Source organism: Lampris incognitus, chromosome 7 (genome assembly GCF_029633865.1).
Source record: "Lampris incognitus isolate fLamInc1 chromosome 7, fLamInc1.hap2, whole genome shotgun sequence".
Lineage (NCBI taxonomy): Eukaryota > Metazoa > Chordata > Actinopteri > Lampriformes > Lampridae > Lampris > Lampris incognitus.
The window spans coordinates 185,161-208,119 of NC_079217.1; the positions used below are offsets into that span (position 1 = coordinate 185,161).

At 51.2% G+C, this 22,959-nt stretch overlaps 1 protein-coding gene across 1 annotated transcript; it reads right to left on the minus strand.

The window, feature by feature from the left end:
• Positions 1-1,512: 1,512 nt before the first annotated feature.
• On the minus strand, positions 1,513-21,816 carry LOC130115806 (uncharacterized). Its single transcript, XM_056283650.1, has 6 exons — positions 21,043-21,816; positions 19,502-19,698; positions 3,319-3,472; positions 2,454-3,218; positions 2,201-2,353; positions 1,513-2,100 (listed from the first exon to the last, which is right to left on the minus strand). Exons 1-6 carry the CDS (start codon positions 21,814-21,816, stop codon positions 1,513-1,515), a joined length of 2,631 nt encoding a protein of 876 aa, XP_056139625.1.
• Between the last annotated feature and the right edge of the window lie 1,143 nt (positions 21,817-22,959).

Sequence of the window (22,959 nt, forward strand, 5' to 3'; positions counted from 1 at the left end):
CGCTCTACACACGCCTCCCTCTCCCAGCCCGGTAGTTTCAACCTCATTTCACACCTCCCTCTCCCAACCCGGTAGTTTCAACCTCATTCCACACACGCCTCCCTCTCCCACCCCGGTAGTTTCAACCTCATGTCACACCTCCCTCCCCCAACCCGGTAGTTTCAACCTCGTTTCACACACGCCTCCCTCTCCCAACCCGGTAGTTTCAACCTCTTTCCACACACGCCGCCCTCTCCCTCCCCGGTAGTTTCAACCTCATTCCACACACGCCGCCCTCTCCCTCCCCGGTAGTTTCAACCTCGTTTCACACACGCCTCCCTCTCCCAACCCGGTAGTTTCAACCTCATTCCACACACGCCTCCCTCTCCCAACCCGGTAGTTTCAACCTCATTCCACACACGCAGCCCTCTCCCTCCCCGGTAGTTTCAACCTCGTTCTACACACGCCTCCCTCTCCCAACCCGGTAGTTTCGACCTCGTTCTACACACGCCTCCCTCTCCCTCCCCGGTAGTTTCAACCTCATTTCACACACGCCTCCCTCTCCCAACCCGGTAGTTTCAACCTCATTTCACACCTCCCTCTCCCAACCCGGTAGTTTCAACCTCGTTCCACACACGCCTCCCTCTCCCAACCCGGTAGTTTCAACCTCGTTCTACACACGCCGCCCTCTCCCAACCCGGTAGTTTCAACCTCATTTCACACCTCCCTCTCCCAACCCGGTAGTTTCAACCTCATTCCACACACGCCTCCCTCTCCCACCCCGGTAGTTTCAACCTCATGTCACACCTCCCTCTCCCAACCCGGTAGTTTCAACCTCGTTCCACACACGCCTCCCTCTCCCAACCCGGTAGTTTCAACCTCATTCCACACACGCCGCCCTCTCCCTCCCCGGTAGTTTCAACCTCGTTCCACACACGCCTCCCTCTCCCAGCCCGGTAGTTTCAACCTCGTTTCACACACGCCTCCCTCTCCCAACCCGGTAGTTTCAACCTCGTTTCACACACGCCTCCCTCTCCCAACCCGGTAGTTTCGACCTCGTTTCACACCTCCCTCTCCCAACCCGGTAGTTTCAACCTCGTTCCACACACGCCTCCCTCTCCGAACCCGGTAGTTTCAACCTCATTCCACACACGCCGCCCTCTCCCACCCCGGTAGTTTCAACCTCGTTCCACACACGCCGCCCTCTTCCACCCCGGTGGTTTCAACCTCATTCCACACACGCCGCCCTCTCCCTCCCGGTAATTTCAACCTCGTTCCACACACGCCGCACTCTCCCACCCCGGTAGTTTCAACCTCGTTCCACACACGCCGCACTCTCCCAGCGTGGTAGTTTCAACCTCGTTCCACACACGCCGCCCTCTCCCAGCGTGGTAGTTTCAACGACAACTGTTTGTTGCGTTGAATTGCATCACATACTATGCATAAATATGCAACCATGCACCTGCCTCCTATTCGAATCAATTAAAGTCCATTTTATTTGTATAGCCCAATAACACGAACGGCAAATTTGCCTCAGGGGGTTTTAAGGGGGCGTTTTACCCTGGAACCATGAAGGACAGGAGGGGGCGTTTCATAGAGGGGGTGTTTCACCCTGGAGTCGTGATGGACAGGAGGGGGCGTTTCATAGAGGGGGTGTTTTACCCTGGAACCATGAAGGACAGGAGGGGGCGTTTCATAGAGGGGGTGTTTCACCCTGGAGTCGTGATGGACAGGAGGGGGCGTTTCATAGAGGGGGTGTTTTACCCTGGAGTCATGAAGGACAGGAGGGGGCGTTTCATAGAGGGGGTGTTTTATCCTGGAGTCATGAAGGACAGGAGGGGGCGTTTCATAGAGGGGGTGTTTCACCCTGGAGTCGTGAAGGACAGGAGGGGGCGTTTCATAGAGGGTGTGTTTCACCCTGGAGTCGTGATGGACAGGAGCGGGCGTTTCATAGAGGGGGTGTTTTACCCTGGAGTCATGAAGGACAGGAGGGGACGTTTCATAGAGGGGGTGTTTCACCCTGGAGTCGTGATGGACAGGAGGGGGCGTTTCATAGAGGGGGTGTTTTACCCTGGAGTCGTGATGGACAGGAGGGGACGTTTCATAGAGGGGTGTTTCACCCTGGAGTCGTGATGGACAGGAGGGGACGTTTCATAGAAGGGTGTTTCACCCTGGAGTCGTGATGGACAGGAGGGGGCGTTTCATAGAGGGGGTGTTTTACCCTGGAACCATGAAGGACAGGAGGGGGCGTTTCATAGAGGGGGTGTTTCACCCTGGAGTCGTGATGGACAGGAGGGGGCGTTTCATAGAGGGGGTGTTTCACCCTGGAACCATGAAGGACAGGAGGGGGCGTTTCATAGAGGGGTGTTTTACCCTGGAGTCATGAAGGACAGGAGGGGGCGTTTCATAGAGGGGGTGTTTTATCCTGGAGTCATGAAGGACAGGAGGGGACGTTTCATAGAGGGGTGTTTTACCCTGGAGTCATGAAGGACAGGAGGGGGCGTTTCATAGAGGGGGTGTTTTACCCTGGAGTCATGAAGGACAGGAGGGGACGTTTCATAGAGGGGGTGTTTCACCCTGGAGTCATGATGGACAGGAGGGGGCGTTTCATAGAGGGGGTGTTTTACCCTGGAGTCGTGATGGACAGGAGGGGGCGTTTCATAGAGGGGGTGTTTTACCCTGGAGTCGTGAAGGACAGGAGGGGGCGTTTCATAGAGGGGGTGTTTTATCCTGGAGTCATGAAGGACAGGAGGGGACGTTTCATAGTGGGGGCGTTTCACCCTGGAGTCATGATGGACAGGAGGGGGCGTTTCATAGAGGGTGTGTTTCACCCTGGAGTCGTGAAGGACAGGAGGGGGCGATTCATAGAGGGGGTGTTTTATCCTGGAGTCATGAAGGACAGGAGGGGACGTTTCATAGAGGGGGTGTTTCACCCTGGAGTCGTGAAGGACAGGAGGGGGCGTTTCATAGAGGGGGTGTTTTATCCTGGAGTCGTGATGGACAGGAGGGGACGTTTCATAGAGGGGGTGTTTCACCCTGGAGTCATGATGGACAGGAGGGGACGTTTCATAGAGGGGGTGTTTCACCCTGGAGTCGTGAAGGACAGGAGGGGGCGTTTCATAGTGGTTGTGTTTCACCCTGGAGTCATGAAGGACAGGAGGGGGCGTTTCATAGAGGGGGTGTTTCACCCTGGAGTCGTGAAGGACAGGAGGGGGCGTTTCATAGAGGGGTGTTTCACCCTGGAGTCGTGATGGACAGGAGGGGACGTTTCATAGAGGGGTGTTTCACCCTGGAGTCGTGAAGGACAGGAGGGGGCGTTTCATGGAGGGTGTGTTTCACCCTGGAGTCATGAAGGACAGGAGGGGGCGTTTCATAGAGGGGGTGTTTCACCCTGGAGTCGTGAAGGACAGGAGGGGGCGATTCATAGAGGGGGTGTTTCACCCTGGAGTCGTGAAGGACAGGAGGGGGCGTTTCATAGAGGGGGTGTTTCACCCTGGAGTCATGAAGGACAGGAGGGGGCGTTTCATAGAGGGGGTGTTTCACCCTGGAGTCGTGAAGGACATTAGGGGGTATTAAGTAGCCGGCTAGTGTATTGATCTTCAGCTGTATAAGTAATGATCTTAGTGGCAGAGTTCATGGAAGAAGTGATGAATATGATGATGAAGAAAGGATGAGGGGTTGACTTCAGATGATGTGGTGGTTGTCTCGTCAGGCCCAGGAGAAAGGAGGTGATGTTGCTGCTGCTGCGGGTGATGATTGTGTGACGATTGTGTGATGGTGACGGGGGATTTGCAGGAAAGCGAAAATGTCTCATTTCAATGTGTTGTTCTTATCTGTGTGTGTATAGGTGAGTTTGTGTGTGTATACGTGTGTGTGTGTGTGTGTGTGTGTGTGTGTGTGTGCGTGTGTGTGTGTTTGTGGGACTGTATGCAGTCATGCAGTTCTACACTGCCCTGGGAGGTTGAGGTTATAGAGATGTTGAAGAGTAAGAGGGTGATGATGATGGTGAAGCCACTGTGTGTGTGTGTGTGTGTGTGTGTGTGTGTGTGTGTGTGTGTGTGTGTGTGTGTGTGTGTGTGTGTGTATGAAAGTGATGCTGAGCAGCAGGCCATCTGTTGGCAGATTAATCCTGGCTGTGCTTAGAGATATTACCAGCTGGCTTATCGCCGTGGCAACAAGCCTTCAATCCCAGTCTAGCACAGCCACCATGTGACCCTGTTGAAGAAGGTGGGTGGGGGGATGGACACACACACAAACACACACACACACACACACACACACACACGACAGCATAATCCATACAGGTTGCAGATTCCTGAACTGTAGACATAATGGAGTTTCTGATGGTGAGGGCGGTGTAAGGGGTAAAGGGTGGTTTAGGGGATAAAAGGATTGCCCTCGCGTGCACACACATGCCCTCTTCCTCCCCCCTTCGCCGTCCTCTCCTCATCAGGGCCATGGTCTAAAGGTTTTCATCTTGCCCAAAGGTTTCAGTGTCCCCTGCTGAGAACAGAAACGTTATTTTACCAAAGTCCTGGACTTTCAGAGCTGTCCACCAGCTGAACTTAACCAGACCTGCACAAGCCTGTCCACATGGAGCTGTCCACCAGGCCTGTCCACATGGAGCTGTCCACCAACTGAACTTAACCAGACATGCACAGTCCCGTCCACATGGACCTGTCCACTAGGCCTGTCCACATGGAGCTGTCCACCAGGCCTGTCCACATGGAGCTGTCCACCAACTGAACTTAACCAGACATGCACAGGCCCGTCCACATGGAGCTGTCCACCAGGCCTGTCCACATGGAGCTGTCCACCAGGCCTGTCCACATGGAGCTGTCCACCAACTGAACTTAATTAGACCTGCAAAGGCCTGTCCACATGGAGCTGTCCACCAGGCCTGTCCACATGGAGCTGTCCACCAACTCAACTTAACCAGACATGAACAGGCCTGTCCACATGGAGCTGTCCACCAGGCCTGTCTACATGGACATGTCCACCAACTGAACTTAACCAGACATGAACAGGCCCATCCACATGGTGCTGTCCACCAAGTGAACTTAACCAGACATGCACAGGCCCGTCCACATGGAGCTGTCCACCAAGTGAACTTAACCAGACATGCACAGGCCCGTCCACATGGAGCTGTCCACCAAGTGAACTTAACCAGACATGCACAGGCCCGTCCACATGGAGCTGTCCACCAAGTGAACTTAACCAGACATGCACAGGCCCGTCCACATGGAGCTGTCCACCAACTGAACTTAACCAGGCCTGCACAGGCCCGTCCACATGGTGCTGTCCACCAGCTGAACTTAATCAGACCTGCACAGGCCCGTCCACATGGAGCTGTCCACCAACTGAACTTAACCAGACATGCACAGGCCCGTCCACATGGTGCTGTCCACCAACTGAACTTAACCAGACATGCACAGGCCCGTCCACATGGTGCTGTCCACCAAGTGAACTTAACCAGACCTGCACAGGCCCGTCCACATGGAGCTGTCCACCAAGTGAACTTAACCAGACATGCACAGGCCCGTCGACATGGTGCTGTCCACCAACTGATCTTAACCAGGCCTGCACAGGCCCGTCCACATGGAGCTGTCCACCAACTGAACTTAATCAGACCTGCACAGGCTCGTCCACATGGAGCTGTCCACCAACTGAACTTAACCAGACATGCACAGGCCCGTCCACATGGAGCTGTCCACCAGCTGAACTTAATCAGACCTGCACAGGCCCGTCCACATGGAGCTGTCCACCAACTGAACTTAACCAGACATGCACAGGCCCGTCCACATGGTGCTGTCCACCAGCTGAACTTAACCAGACATGCACAGGCCCGTCCACATGGTGCTGTCCACCAGCTGAACTTAACCAGACATGCACAGGCCCGTCCACATGGAGCTGTCCACCAACTGAACTTAACCAGACATGCACAGGCCCGTCCACATGGAGCTGTCCACCGGCTGAACTTAACCAGGCCTGCACAGGCCCGTCCACATGGAGCTGTCCACCAAGTGAACTTAACCAGACATGCACAGGCCCGTCCACATGGTGCTGTCCACCAACTGAACTTAACCAGACATGCACAGGCCCGTCCACATGGAGCTGTCCACCAGCTGAACTTAACCAGACATGCACAGGCCCGTCCACATGGTGCTGTCCACCAACTGAACTTAATCAGACCTGCACAGGCCCGTCCACATGGAGCTGTCCACCAACTGAACTTAATCAGACATGCACAGGCCCGTCCACATGGAGCTGTCCACCAACTGAACTTAACCTGACATGCACAGGCCCGTCCACATGGAGCTGTCCACCAACTGAACTTAATCAGACCTGCACAGGCCCGTCCACATGGTGCTGTCCACCAACTGAACTTAATCAGACCTGCACAGGCCCGTCCACATGGTGCTGTCCACCAACTGAACTTAATCAGACCTGCACAGGCCCGTCCACATGGAGCTGTCCACCAACTGAACTTAACCAGACATGCACAGGCCCGTCCACATGGTGCTGTCCCCCAGCTGAACTTAACCAGACATGCACAGGCCCGTCCACATGGAGCTGTCCACCAACTGAACTTAATCAGACATGCACAGGCCCGTCCACATGGTGCTGTCCACCAACTGAACTTAATCAGACCTGCACAGGCCCGTCCACATGGAGCTGTCCACCAACTGAACTTAACCAGACATGCACAGGCCCGTCCACATGGAGCTGTCCACCAACTGAACTTAACCAGACATGCACAGGCCCGTCCACATGGAGCTGTCCACCAACTGAACTTAATCAGACCTGCACAGGCCCGTCCACATGGTGCTGTCCACCAAGTGAACTTAATCAGACCTGCACAGGCCCGTCCACATGGTGCTGTCCACCAAGTGAACTTAATCAGACCTGCACAGGCCCGTCCACATGGAGCTGTCCACCAACTGAACTTAACCAGACATGCACAGGCCCGTCCACATGGAGCTGTCCACCAACTGAACTTAATCAGACATGCACAGGCCCGTCCACATGGTGCTGTCCACCGGCTGAACTTAATCAGACCTGCACAGGCCCGTCCACATGGAGCTGTCCCCCAGCTGAACTTAACCAGACATGCACAGGCCCGTCCACATGGAGCTGTCCACCAAGTGAACTTAACCAGACATGCACAGGCCCGTCCACATGGTGCTGTCCACCAAGTGAACTTAATCAGACCTGCACAGGCCCGTCCACATGGAGCTGTCCACCAACTGAACTTAATCAGACATGCACAGGCCCGTCCACATGGAGCTGTCCACCAACTGAACTTAATCAGACCTGCACAGGCCCGTCCACATGGAGCTGTCCACCAACTGAACTTAACCTGACATGCACAGGCCCGTCCACATGGAGCTGTCCACCAACTGAACTTAACCAGACATGCACAGGCCCGTCCACATGGAGCTGTCCACCAGCTGAACTTAACCAGACATGCACAGGCCCGTCCACATGGTGCTGTCCACCAAGTGAACTTAACCAGACATGCACAGGCCCGTCCACATGGAGCTGTCCACCAAGTGAACTTAACCAGACATGCACAGGCCCGTCCACATGGAGCTGTCCACCAACTGAACTTAATCAGACCTGCACAGGCCCGTCCACATGGTGCTGTCCACCAACTGAACTTAATCAGACCTGCACAGGCCCGTCCACATGGTGCTGTCCACCAACTGAACTTAACCAGGCCTGCACAGGCCCGTCCACATGGAGCTGTCCACCAACTGAACTTAATCAGACATGCACAGGCCCGTCCACATGCACTGTAGCGTAATTGTATGGTTCTGTGAAATGACTGAATGCTTTTGAATATGACTGATTCTATCAGTCCAGTTGCCCTACTGCAGCATGGGGCGACACAGTGGTGCTGCACATAACCATGCGTTATTCCATGCAGAGACACACACTCTCATGCACCTGGACACACACATTCAACACATACATTCACACTACAGATGTGCAGTAGAAGGCTTGTCCAGATGTGATAACATTCAAGGTTTTATTCAGTCTTTACGTACAGTACAACAGTCAGAAATATACACTGGACCTCTGAAGACGGTCAATCAGATACAAAACAAAATCTGCAGTCCAAAACAACAGATTTCAGTTGAAAATGACAGAGTATGGTTGAGTGTTTTTAAACCTTCCTTTCTTTGAGTCCATGTTTTACATCCATACAGATGTGGGAGAAACAGTGTTTGAGAAGCGATGCTGAAGAAGGACACGTTTCTACATTAGATCTTTAATCAATTTACATTGGCTCTTTTTTCCTGACTGTTACACAGCCGCCAGGCCAAATGTAGGCTCAACATATTCCTGCCATCCTATTCCTCCGACCTATCATCTTCCAGCTTTTATCACTCATCGCCATCACCGTAGCAACCAGTCTCTCACACCATAGACACGTTTCAAATCCCACAGCAGATTTGAAGCAGGTGATGCTAGTATATGGTTGCTGGTGCTTTGCAGTGGTGTGTGTGTGTGTGTGTGTGTGTGTGTGTGTGTGTGTGTGTGTGTGTGTGTGTGTGTGTGTGTGTGTGTGTGTGTGTGTTTGGAAACGGGTTGCTGAGAGATAGGCAGATAGGCTTTCTCTGATATCCTTTTTTTTCTTTCTTTTTTTTTTAATTAAACACTCCTCTTAGCCTCTGCTCTCTATGGCTGCTGTGAGAAATTGCCGGAACACAGATGTAAGTGTGGCGAGCGATTTGGTCAGTTTAAATTCCATTCTGTCTGGATCTGCCGCTCAGTGTAATCAGATGATCTAGCCTCTATTGATATCCTCACAGATTAATAAAGAGTTGAGTGGTCCCTCCCTGGACACTGAAGTGGTTATGAGCTTGTCTGTGTGTGTGTGTGTGGAGGGGGGGGGGGTTACCGGCACAAAATGAAGCGAAAAAGGAAGGACGGGAGGGGGTGCACTTAGGATAGAAAACGAAATGAAATGTCAGTTGAAGGCTTGTTGACATTTCCTCACATAGTGGACAGAATGAGGGCGGTGTACTGTCAGACAGACAGGTCCCCTGACTCTACCATGCAGTGAATTCACAGGAAGTGAAGGTGTTGACAGTTAAACGTGTGGTTCCTCACATAGTGGACAGAATGAGGGCGGTGTACTGTCAGACAGACAGGTCCCCTGACTCTACCATGCAGTGAATTCACAGGAAGTGAAGATGTTGACAGTGAAACGTGTGGTTCCTCACCTAGTGGACAGAATGAGGGCGGTGTACTGTCAGACAGACAGGTCCCCTGACTCTACCATGCAGTGAATTCACAGGAAGTGAAGGTGTTGACAGTGAAACGTGTGGTTCCTCACATAGTGGACAGAATGAGGACGGTGTCATGTCAGACAGACAGGTGTCCTGACTCTACCATGCAGTGAATTCACAGGAAGTGGCAGTGTTGACAGTGAAACGTGTGGTTCCTCACATAGTGGACAGAATGAGGACGGTGTCATGTCAGACAGACAGGTCTCCTGACTCTACCATGCAGTGAATTCACAGGAAGTGAAGGTGTTGACAGTGAAACGTGTGGTTCCTCACATAGTGGACAGAATGAGGACGGTGTCATGTCAGACAGACAGGTCCCCTGACTCTACCATGCAGTGAATTCACAGGAAGTGAAGATGTTGACAGTGAAACGTGTGGTTCCTCACATAGTGGGCAGAATGAGGACGGTGTCATGTCAGACAGACAGGTCTCCTGACTCTACCATGCAGTGAATTCACAGGAAGTGAAGATGTTGAGAGTGAAACGTGTGGTTCCTCACATGGTGGACAGAATGAGGACGGTGTCATGTCAGACAGACAGGTCTCCTGACTCTACCATGCAGTGAATTCACAGGAAGTGGCAGTGTTGACAGTGAAACGTGTGGTTCCTCACATAGTGGACAGAATGAGGGCGGTGTACTGTCAGACAGACAGGTCCCCTGACTCTACCATGCAGTGAATTCACAGGAAGTGGCAGTGTTGACAGTGAAACGTGTGGTTCCTCACATAGTGGACAGAATGAGGACGGTGTCATGTCAGACAGACAGGTCCCCTGACTCTACCATGCAGTGAATTCACAGGAAGTGGCAGTGTTGACAGTGAAACGTGTGGTTCCTCACATAGTGGACAGAATGAGGACGGTGTCATGTCAGACAGACAGGTCCCCTGACTCTACCATGCAGTGAATTCACAGGAAGTGGCAGTGTTGACAGTGAAACGTGTGGTTCCTCACATAGTGGACAGAATGAGGACGGTGTACTGTCAGACAGACAGGTGTCCTGACTCTACCATGCAGTGAATTCACAGGAAGTGAAGGTGTTGACAGTTAAACGTGTGGTTCCTCACATAGTGGACAGAATGAGGGCGGTGTACTGTCAGACAGACAGGTCCCCTGACTCTACCATGCAGTGAATTCACAGGAAGTGAAGATGTTGACAATGAAACGTGTGGTTCCTCACCTAGTGGACAGAATGAGGGCGGTGTACTGTCAGACAGACAGGTCCCCTGACTCTACCATGCAGTGAATTCACAGGAAGTGGCAGTGTTGACAGTGAAACGTGTGGTTCCTCACATAGTGGACAGAATGAGGACGGTGTCATGTCAGACAGACAGGTGTCCTGACTCTACCATGCAGTGAATTCACAGGAAGTGGCAGTGTTGACAGTGAAACGTGTGGTTCCTCACATAGTGGACAGAATGAGGACGGTGTCATGTCAGACAGACAGGTCTCCTGACTCTACCATGCAGTGAATTCACAGGAAGTGAAGGTGTTGACAGTGAAACGTGTGGTTCCTCACATAGTGGACAGAATGAGGACGGTGTCATGTCAGACAGACAGGTCCCCTGACTCTACCATGCAGTGAATTCACAGGAAGTGGCAGTGTTGACAGTGAAACGTGTGGTTCCTCACATAGTGGACAGAATGAGGACGGTGTCATGTCAGACAGACAGGTCCCCTGACTCTACCATGCAGTGAATTCACAGGAAGTGGCAGTGTTGACAGTGAAACGTGTGGTTCCTCACATAGTGGACAGAATGAGGACGGTGTCATGTCAGACAGACAGGTCCCCTGACTCTACCATGCAGTGAATTCACAGGAAGTGGCAGTGTTGACAGTGAAACGTGTGGTTCCTCACATAGTGGACAGAATGAGGACGGTGTCATGTCAGACAGACAGGTCCCCTGACTCTACCATGCAGTGAATTCACAGGAAGTGGCAGTGTTGACAGTGAAACGTGTGGTTCCTCACATAGTGGACAGAATGAGGACGGTGTCATGTCAGACAGACAGGTGTCCTGACTCTACCATGCAGTGAATTCACAGGAAGTGAAGGTGTTGACAGTTAAACGTGTGGTTCCTCACATAGTGGACAGAATGAGGGCGGTGTACTGTCAGACAGACAGGTCCCCTGACTCTACCATGCAGTGAATTCACAGGAAGTGAAGATGTTGACAATGAAACGTGTGGTTCCTCACCTAGTGGACAGAATGAGGGCGGTGTACTGTCAGACAGACAGGTCCCCTGACTCTACCATGCAGTGAATTCACAGGAAGTGGCAGTGTTGACAGTGAAACGTGTGGTTCCTCACATAGTGGACAGAATGAGGACGGTGTCATGTCAGACAGACAGGTGTCCTGACTCTACCATGCAGTGAATTCACAGGAAGTGGCAGTGTTGACAGTGAAACGTGTGGTTCCTCACATAGTGGACAGAATGAGGACGGTGTCATGTCAGACAGACAGGTCTCCTGACTCTACCATGCAGTGAATTCACAGGAAGTGAAGGTGTTGACAGTGAAACGTGTGGTTCCTCACATAGTGGACAGAATGAGGACGGTGTCATGTCAGACAGACAGGTCCCCTGACTCTACCATGCAGTGAATTCACAGGAAGTGAAGATGTTGACAGTGAAACGTGTGGTTCCTCACATAGTGGGCAGAATGAGGACGGTGTCATGTCAGACAGACAGGTCTCCTGACTCTACCATGCAGTGAATTCACAGGAAGTGGCAGTGTTGACAGTGAAACGTGTGGTTCCTCACATAGTGGACAGAATGAGGACGGTGTACTGTCAGACAGAGAGGTCCCCTGACTCTACCATGCAGTAAATTCACAGGAAGTGAAGGTGTTGACAGTTAAACGTGTGGTTCCTCACCTAGTGGACAGAATGAGGACGGTGTCATGTCAGACAGACAGGTCCCCTGACTCTACCATGCAGTGAATTCACAGGAAGTGAAGATGTTGAGAGTGAAACGTGTGGTTCCTCACATGGTGGACAGAATGAGGACGGTGTCATGTCAGACAGACAGGTCTCCTGACTCTACCATGCAGTGAATTCACAGGAAGTGGCAGTGTTGACAGTGAAACGTGTGGTTCCTCACATAGTGGACAGAATGAGGACGGTGTCATGTCAGACAGACAGGTCTCCTGACTCTACCATGCAGTGAATTCACAGGAAGTGAAGGTGTTGACAGTGAAACGTGTGGTTCCTCACATAGTGGACAGAATGAGGACGGTGTCATGTCAGACAGACAGGTCCCCTCACTCTACCATGCAGTGAATTCACAGGAAGTGAAGATAATGACAGTGAAACGTGTGGTTCCTCACATAGTGGACAGAATGAGGACGGTGTCATGTCAGACAGACAGGTGTCCTGACTCTACCATGCAGTGAATTCACAGGAAGTGAAGGTGTTGACAGTTAAACGTGTGGTTCCTCACATAGTGGACAGAACGAGGACGGTGTCATGTCAGACAGGCAGGTGTCCTGACTCTTCCATGCAGTGAATTCACAGGAAGTGAAGGTGTTGACAGTGAAACGTGTGGTTCCTCACATAGTGGACAGAATGAGGACGGTGTCATGTCAGACAGACAGGTGTCCTGACTCTACCATGCAGTGAATTCACAGGAAGTGAAGGTGTTGACAGTGAAACGTGTGGTTCCTCACATAGTGGACAGAATGAGGACGGTGTCATGTCAGACAGACAGGTCCCCTGACTCTACCATGCAGTGAATTCACAGGAAGTGAAGGTGTTGACAGTGAAACGTGTGGTTCCTCACATAGTGGACAGAATGAGGACGGTGTCATGTCAGACAGACAGGTCCCCTGACTCTACCATGCAGTGAATTCACAGGAAGTGAAGGTGTTGACAGTGAAACGTGTGGTTCCTCACATAGTGGACAGAATGAGGACGGTGTCATGTCAGACAGACAGGTCTCCTGACTCTACCATGCAGTGAATTCACAGGAAGTGGCAGTGTTGACAGTGAAACGTGTGGTTCCTCACATAGTGGACAGAATGAAGACGGTGTCATGTCAGACAGACAGGTGTCCTGACTCTACCATGCAGTGAATTCACAGGAAGTGAAGGTGTTGACAGTGAAACGTGTGGTTCCTCACATAGTGGACAGAATGAGGACGGTGTCATGTCAGACAGACAGGTCCCCTGACTCTACCATGCAGTGAATTCACAGGAAGTGAAGGTGTTAACAGTGAAACGTGTGGTTCCTCACATAGTGGACAGAATGAGGACGGTGTCATGTCAGACAGACAGGTCTCCTGACTCTACCATGCAGTGAATTCACAGGAAGTGAAGGTGTTGACAGTGAAACGTGTGGTTCCTCACATAGTGGACAGAATGAGGACGGTGTCATGTCAGACAGACAGGTCTCCTGACTCTACCATGCAGTGAATTCACAGGAAGTGAAGGTGTTGACAGTTAAACGTGTGGTTCCTCACCTAGTGGACAGAATGAGGACGGTGTCATGTCAGACAGACAGGTCTCCTGACTCTACCATGCAGTGAATTCACAGGAAGTGAAGGTGTTGACAGTGAAACGTGTGGTTCCTCACATAGTGGACAGAATGAGGACGGTGTCATGTCAGACAGACAGGTCTCCTGACTCTACCATGCAGTGAATTCACAGGAAGTGAAGGTGTTGACAGTGAAACGTGTGGTTCCTCACATAGTGGACAGAATGAGGACGGTGTCATGTCAGACAGACAGGTGTCCTGACTCTACCATGCAGTGAATTCACAGGAAGTGAAGATGTTGACAGTGAAACGTGTGGTTCCTCACCTAGTGGACAGAATGAGGACGGTGTCATGTCAGACAGACAGGTCCCCTGACTCTACCATGCAGTGAATTCACAGGAAGTGAAGGTGTTGACAGTTAAACGTGTGGTTCCTCACATAGTGGACAGAATGAGGACGGTGTCATGTCAGACAGACAGGTCCCCTGACTCTACCATGCAGTGAATTCACAGGAAGTGAAGGTGTTGACAGTGAAACGTGTGGTTCCTCACATAGTGGACAGAATGAGGACGGTGTCATGTCAGACAGACAGGTCTCCTGACTCTACCATGCAGTGAATTCACAGGAAGTGAAGGTGTTGACAGTGAAACGTGTGGTTCCTCACATAGTGGACAGAATGAGGACGGTGTCATGTCAGACAGACAGGTCTCCTGACTCTACCATGCAGTGAATTCACAGGAAGTGAAGGTGTTGACAGTTAAACGTGTGGTTCCTCACCTAGTGGACAGAATGAGGACGGTGTCATGTCAGACAGACAGGTCTCCTGACTCTACCATGCAGTGAATTCACAGGAAGTGAAGGTGTTGACAGTGAAACGTGTGGTTCCTCACATAGTGGACAGAATGAGGACGGTGTCATGTCAGACAGACAGGTCTCCTGACTCTACCATGCAGTGAATTCACAGGAAGTGAAGGTGTTGACAGTGAAACGTGTGGTTCCTCACATAGTGGACAGAATGAGGACGGTGTCATGTCAGACAGACAGGTGTCCTGACTCTACCATGCAGTGAATTCACAGGAAGTGAAGATGTTGACAGTGAAACGTGTGGTTCCTCACCTAGTGGACAGAATGAGGACGGTGTCATGTCAGACAGACAGGTCCCCTGACTCTACCATGCAGTGAATTCACAGGAAGTGAAGGTGTTGACAGTTAAACGTGTGGTTCCTCACATAGTGGACAGAACGAGGACGGTGTCATGTCAGACAGGCAGGTGTCCTGACTCTACCATGCAGTGAATTCACAGGAAGTGGCAGTGTTGACAGTGAAACGTGTGGTTCCTCACATAGTGGACAGAATGAGGACGGTGTCATGTCAGACAGACAGGTCTCCTGACTCTACCATGCAGTGAATTCACAGGAAGTGAAGGTGTTGACAGTGAAACATGTGGTTCCTCACATAGTGGACAGAATGAGGACGGTGTCATGTCAGACAGGCAGGTGTCCTGACTCTACCATGCAGTGAATTCACAGGAAGTGGCAGTGTTGACAGTGAAACGTGTGGTTCCTCACATAGTGGACAGAATGAAGACGGTGTCATGTCAGACAGACAGGTGTCCTGACTCTACCATGCAGTGAATTCACAGGAAGTGAAGGTGTTGACAGTGAAACGTGTGGTTCCTCACATAGTGGACAGAATGAGGACGGTGTCATGTCAGACAGACAGGTCCCCTGACTCTACCATGCAGTGAATTCACAGGAAGTGAAGGTGTTGACAGTGAAACGTGTGGTTCCTCACATAGTGGACAGAATGAGGACGGTGTCATGTCAGACAGACAGGTCCCCTGACTCTACCATGCAGTGAATTCACAGGAAGTGAAGGTGTTGACAGTGAAACGTGTGGTTCCTCACATAGTGGACAGAACGAGGACGGTGTCATGTCAGACAGACAGGTGTCCTGACTCTACCATGCAGTGAATTCACAGGAAGTGGCAGTGTTGACAGTGAAACGTGTGGTTCCTCACATAGTGGACAGAATGAGGACGGTGTCATGTCAGACAGACAGGTGTCCTGACTCTACCATGCAGTGAATTCACAGGAAGTGAAGGTGTTGACAGTTAAACGTGTGGTTCCTCACATAGTGGACAGAATGAGGACGGTGTCATGTCAGACAGACAGGTCCCCTGACTCTACCATGCAGTGAATTCACAGGAAGTGAAGGTGTTGACAGTGAAACGTGTGGTTCCTCACATAGTGGACAGAATGAGGACGGTGTCATGTCAGACAGACAGGTGTCCTGACTCTACCATGCAGTGAATTCACAGGAAGTGGCAGTGTTGACAGTGAAACGTGTGGTTCCTCACATAGTGGACAGAACGAGGACGGTGTCATGTCAGACAGACAGGTGTCCTGACTCTACCATGCAGTGAATTCACAGGAAGTGGCAGTGTTGACAGTGAAACGTGTGGTTCCTCACCTAGTGGACAGAATGAGGATGGTGTCATGTCAGACAGACAGGTCCCCTGACTCTACCATGCAGTGAATTCACAGGAAGTGGCAGTGTTGACAGTGAAACGTGTGGTTCCTCACCTAGTGGACAGAATGAGGATGGTGTCATGTCAGACAGACAGGTCCCCTGACTCTACCATGCAGTGAATTCACAGGAAGTGAAGATGTTGACAGTGAAACGTGTGGTTCCTCACATAGTGGACAGAATGAGGACGGTGTCATGTCAGACAGACAGGTGTCCTGACTCTACCATGCAGTGAATTCACAGGAAGTGAAGGTGTTGACAGTGAAACGTGTGGTTCCTCACATAGTGGACAGAATGAGGACGTTGTCATGTCAGACAGACAGGTGTCCTGACTCTACCATGCAGTGAATTCACAGGAAGTGAAGGTGTTGACAGTGAAACGTGTGGTTCCTCACATAGTGGACAGAATGAGGACGGTGTCATGTCAGACAGACAGGTCCCCTGACTCTACCATGCAGTGAATTCACAGGAAGTGAAGGTGTTGACAGTGAAACGTGTGGTTCCTCACATAGTGGACAGAATGAGGACGGTGTCATGTCAGACAGACAGGTGTCCTGACTCTACCATGCAGTGAATTCACAGGAAGTGGCAGTGTTGACAGTGAAACGTGTGGTTCCTCACATAGTGGACAGAACGAGGACGGTGTCATGTCAGACAGACAGGTCCCCTCACTCTACCATGCAGTGAATTCACAGGAAGTGAAGATGTTGACAGTGAAACGTGTGGTTCCTCACATAGTGGACAGAATGAGGACGGTGTCATGTCAGACAGACAGGTCCCCTCACTCTACCATGCAGTGAATTCACAGGAAGTGAAGGTGTTGACAGTGAAACGTGTGGTTCCTCACCTAGTGGACAGAATGAGGATGGTGTCATGTCAGACAGACAGGTCCCCTGACTCTACCATGCAGTGAATTCACAGGAAGTGAAGATGTTGACAGTGAAACGTGTGGTTCCTCACATAGTGGACAGAATGAGGACGGTGTCATGTCAGACAGACAGGTGTCCTGACTCTACCATGCAGTGAATTCACAGGAAGTGAAGGTGTTGACAGTGAAACGTGTGGTTCCTCACATAGTGGACAGAATGAGGACGTTGTCATGTCAGACAGACAGGTGTCCTGACTCTACCATGCAGTGAATTCACAGGAAGTGAAGGTGTTGACAGTGAAACGTGTGGTTCCTCACATAGTGGACAGAATGAGGACGGTGTCATGTCAGACAGACAGGTCCCCTGACTCTACCATGCAGTGAATTCACAGGAAGTGAAGGTGTTGACAGTGAAACGTGTGGTTCCTCACATAGTGGACAGAATGAGGACGGTGTCATGTCAGACAGACAGGTGTCCTGACTCTACCATGCAGTGAATTCACAGGAAGTGGCAGTGTTGACAGTGAAACGTGTGGTTCCTCACATAGTGGACAGAACGAGGACGGTGTCATGTCAGACAGACAGGTCCCCTCACTCTACCATGCAGTGAATTCACAGGAAGTGAAGATGTTGACAGTGAAACGTGTGGTTCCTCACATAGTGGACAGAATGAGGACGGTGTCATGTCAGACAGACAGGTCCCCTCACTCTACCATGCAGTGAATTCACAGGAAGTGAAGGTGTTGACAGTGAAACGTGTGGTTCCTCACATAGTGGACAGAATGAGGACGGTGTCATGTCAGACAGACAGGTCCCCTGACTCTACCATGCAGTGAATTCACAGGAAGTGAAGGTGTTGACAGTGAAACGTGTGGTTCCTCACATAGTGGACAGAATGAGGACGGTGTCATGTCAGACAGACAGGTGTCCTGACTCTACCATGCAGTGAATTCACAGGAAGTGGCAGTGTTGACAGTGAAACGTGTGGTTCCTCACATAGTGGACAGAATGAGGACGGTGTCATGTCAGACAGACAGGTCCCCTGACTCTACCATGCAGTGAATTCACAGGAAGTGGCAGTGTTGACAGTGAAACGTGTGGTTCCTCACATAGTGGACAGAATGAGGACGGTGTCATGTCAGACAGACAGGTATCCTGACTCTACCATGCAGTGAATTCACAGGAAGTGAAGGTGTTGACAGTGAAACGTGTGGTTCCTCACCTAGTGGACAGAATGAGGACGGTGTCATGTCAGACAGACAGGTGTCCTGACTCTACCATGCAGTGAATTCACAGGAAGTGAAGGTGTTGACAGTGAAACGTGTGGTTCCTCACCTAGTGGACAGAATGAGGACGGTGTCTTGTCAGACAGACAGGTCCCCGGACTCTACCATGCAGTGAATTCACAGGAAGTGAAGGTGTTGACAGTGAAACGTGTGGTTCCTCACATAGTGGACAGAATGAGGACGGTGTCATGTCAGACAGACAGGTCCCCTGACTCTACCATGCAGTGAATTCACAGGAAGTGGCAGTGTTGACAGTGAAACGTGTGGTTCCTCACATAGTGGACAGAATGAGGACGGTGTCATGTCAGACAGACAGGTGTCCTGACTCTACCATGCAGTGAATTCACAGGAAGTGAAGGTGTTGACAGTGAAACGTGTGGTTCCTCACATAGTGGACAGAATGAGGACGGTGTCATGTCAGACAGACAGGTATCCTGACTCTACCATGCAGTGAATTCACAGGAAGTGAAGGTGTTGACAGTGAAACGTGTGGTTCCTCACCTAGTGGACAGAATGAGGACGGTGTCATGTCAGACAGACAGGTCCCCGGACTCTACCATGCAGTGAATTCACAGGAAGTGAAGGTGTTGACAGTGAAACGTGTGGTTCTCGTGGGTGTGCCACCATATAGGCAACGTTATTTAATCACCGTCGGCCTCTTTGATGACTCGTAGGGAGGATGTACCAGATGAGAGACGTGCCAAATCAAGTTTCAAAACTCTTTTTAAAAAATGTGGTCCTTTTCTTTTTTTTAAATCATGTGGTGAGATTGAAGCCCCGGAACATTCCTGTACGCGGAGCGTGAGCGGGATATATCTGCGTTGTACTTAAGGTTTACCAGTTTGGGATGCTACAAAGGAAGGGGATTACTAAGTCCACTTAAGTGTACCAGTCTTGGTACAGCAGGTTACTCTGTTGGCTTTACTGAATCTCTTCTTTCTCTTTGTCCCGGTAAAGGAACTGGGTCCTTTAGATCCAATGATGACTGTTGTTAATAGTTTGCCTAAACAGAAATAGCCATCCAAAACTCATTTTCGATACCTGGTGGATCAAATAAGAGCTGACAGCTAACTGCGTTCCTGTTGACCCTGAAAACATGGCCCGACACACTTTGTCTCGCCCACGGCAGCAGATCTTCATGAAGACCACCATCCCTGCCGTGCAGATACACTGCCACGCCTCCATCCTCGATAGCACCAGCAGGCGACTAATGCGGTTGGAGAGGGTGTACTGGGCCGGCAGGGCAGTATGGTGGTGTTGGGAAGCATGCTGACAGGAGTTGCTACCGTTTGTATAAAAGTCTTATCAGAAACAGTCATGCCGCTACAGAAGAGCTGATGTAAGAGCAGCGGTTGTGTGTTGTCTTTCCTGAGTCTGGGGTCGTTGGGTCTGTGCCCTGTGATGCTGCAGCCGGCATGAGGCACCTCAACAGGTCACCGCTGCGTCATAACAAGGATTCGCTGACGCTCTAATCAAGCTTTTTTTTCTTTTGGATATTTCCCCCTTTTTCTCCCCAGTTGTACTTGGCCAATTACCCCACTCTTCCGAGCCACCCCGGTCTCTGCTCCACCCCCTCTGCTGATCCAGGGAGGGCTGCAGACTACCACATGCCTCCCCCCATACATGTGGAGTTCTTTTCACCTGACAGTGAGGAGTTTCACCAGGGTGACATAGCGCATGGGAGGATCACGCTATTCCCCCCATCCCGAACAGGCGTCCCAATCCCCATGGTGGTAGGCAACGGAGTAGACCGCCACGCCACCCGGACGCCTGTTTTAAGAAGTTTTAAATGACGAGATGATCAGACGCTGGGCCAACCCCGGAATGGTCCGTCAGAAGTGTTGCGGTCAGACGTGCTGTTGAGTGTTGCCTCTCACTGACCTCTGACCTCTATTCTTGTGTACTCCTACACATACTCACAGTATCGTGGGCATGAAGCTACAATAAACTGTTTGGCTTACAAATGGACAGCACCTGCTTCAGTAAAACACACACAGGTGTGTGTACATGTTGTGGAGGGATTCCTCCACGTGGGCAGTTTGGTAGCGTGGTCCCAGCATTCTGCCGGCTGAGCCGGAGATTAAGGAGCTGTAATACCGTGAAGCGTCTGTGCGGTTGGCTCCATACTGTCTGAAAGGAGTTCGGTCTAGTCGACACTTGGCATCAAGACTTCATAGCTTATCACCTAGGTTTGGACTAAAAAAGGTTTCTTCTTAAAGGCTCTCTTCAAGAACAGTAGAGACATGCTTGTTATAGCCATCACACATGCATCCTTCTTTTGTGATCCTTTAAATCCTTTGAAAGCTCATGTCATTTTGTAAATCACTTTGGCAAGGGAGGAAACACATCACATTCTCTGCTAGGCTTCTGTTCAAACATTTTACCCTTGGTTTCGCACTTTGAAAAATGTTTTGTTCCTTTACATAAAAACAAACTTTTTTTCTTTTGATATGTCACTGTACAAAAAGAGCAACCGACAACAAATGAATCCACAAGTTAGAAAGGTAAACAGATGAGAAAAGAGAAGTTGCGTAGTTAACTTTCACATTGACGTGTAGAAAAGTGGACTGTGGAGAGTAGTGGACTGGAGGAAGAGCTGGAGCCAGCTCGGACTCGGGGTGTGTAGTGGACTGGAGGAAGAGCTGGAGCCAGCTCGGACTCGGGGTGTGTAGTGGACTGGAGGAAGAGCTGGAGCCAGCTCGGACTCGGGGTGAGTAGTGGACTGGAGGAAGAGCTGGAGCCAGCTCGGACTCGGGGTGTGTAGTGGACTGGAGGAAGAGCTGGAGCCAGCTCGGACTCGGGGTGTGTAGTGGACTGGAGGAAGAGCTGGAGCCAGCTCGGACTCGGGGTGTGTAGTGGACTGGAGGAAGAGCTGGAGCCAGCTCGGACTCGGGGTGTGTAGTGGACTGGAGGAAGAGCTGGAGCCAGCTCGGACTCGGGGTGTGTAGTGGACTGGAGGAAGAGCTGGAGCCAGCTCGGACTCGGGGTGAGTAGTGGACTGGAGGAAGAGCTGGAGCCAGCTCGGACTCGGGGTGAGTAGTGGACTGGAGGAAGAGCTGGAGCCAGCTCGGACTCGGGGTGTGTAGTGGACTGGAGGAAGAGCTGGAGCCAGCTCGGACTCGGGGTGTGTAGTGGACTGGAGGAAGAGCTGGAGCCAGCTCGGAATCGGGGTGTGTAGTGGACTGGAGGAAGAGCTGGAGCCAGCTCGGACTCGGGGTGTGTAGTGGACTGGCGGAAGAGCTGGAGCCAGCTCGGACTCGGGGTGTGTAGTGGACTGGAGGAAGAGCTGGAGCCAGCTCGGACTCGGGGTGTGTAGTGGACTGGAGGAAGAGCTGGAGCCAGCTCGGACTCGGGGTGTGTACCCACCAACAATACAACTTGGCTCATAGCGGCGTGGCTGTGAAGAGCGGAGAGTCAACAGCTAATGCAGGAAAAAGCAAATTGTAGAAAGCTGCGACAAGTCATTATCGTCTATATTGCTGCCGTGTGCAAACACAACAGTGTGTTTGTGTGCATACAACCTGTATGAGACCAGACTGCAGAGAACTCGAAGTCAAACTGTTGTTCCCAGATCTTAGTTTCCTCAGTTTGTTGTCTAGAGGGCACATGTACACATGTTGCTTGTCGTGTGGAGCGTTTATCTGCATATGTTGAGCTACGGTGAACAAATGGTAACTTTCATACCTGTTGCCAGTGACCTGCACAGTGTACTGAACTGTTCTGTACTATGCTGTCCAGTGACCACACAGCAGGTGTGTGTGTACATCAGGTTGGCTTGGCCCATCAACTGAAGGTCAGCACTTAAGCTCTCGGCACAGATGCAGAATTGGGGCTAACTGAGGGGACTCCAATCCTTAGCCTCTATTATTAGGATTCAGAGCCACCGGTCAGTAAATCTGTCTCTCCAAGAACATGGTGTGCACCTCGCTGAGCACCACGGAGATCCTTAGAGGGGTCTAAGTCCAGGGATTATCGCCACCTTTACTGTTGGAATCACTGATATCATGACAGGAGAGACGGGTGGAGTGGGAGGATTTGCTCTGCCACATTAGCTGTTAGCTTATGTCCTGCCAACTGACTGTGGCCACAGCAAGCTAGTGGTGTTTAGGTTTTGAGTCGCCCTACCTCGTGTGAGTAACGATGATAAAAAGCTGTTCTTTGTCAAGACGTATCTTCTGTTTGGCAGATGCTTTTATCCACAGCACCACACAAGTGCTGTGAGTGTATACGTTTTAACGTATGGGCCTGAAGGAGGACTCAAACCCTTATCCCTGGCAATGCTGTTGACATGCTCCTTGAGAGCTCCTTGAAGTCTTTTTAGTATTTAACAGTAGAGGAGACACCCCCATAATTCTCAAGACTTATCAGTGTGACTTCCTGTGGGCAAGCACAGGAAACAGTAAGTGAAGCCGTTCAACAGGAATGCAGTGGCAACCTGTAGGCCGGAGGACATTTTACTCTCCAAGGTGCCCTTGCTGCTGTATTTAAAGCTCTTGTGGGGCAAAATAGAGTGATGGCGCCTCACAGATC

Excerpts from the sequence above, each read along its gene's own strand:
- LOC130115806 (XM_056283650.1), bottom strand. The coding sequence starts at position 21,816 with ATGAGCCAAGTTGTATTGTTGGTGGGTACACACCCCGAGTCCGAGCTG. Across the intron at positions 3,473-19,501 it reads TCAGGGTCAACAGGAACGCA|GGTGAAACACCCCCTCTATG; the intron begins GTTAGCTGTCAG and ends TCATGACTCCAG. Across the intron at positions 2,354-2,453 it reads CTGTCCTTCATGACTCCAGG|GGTAAAACACCCCTCTATGA; the intron begins GTAAAACACCCC and ends TCATGACTCCAG.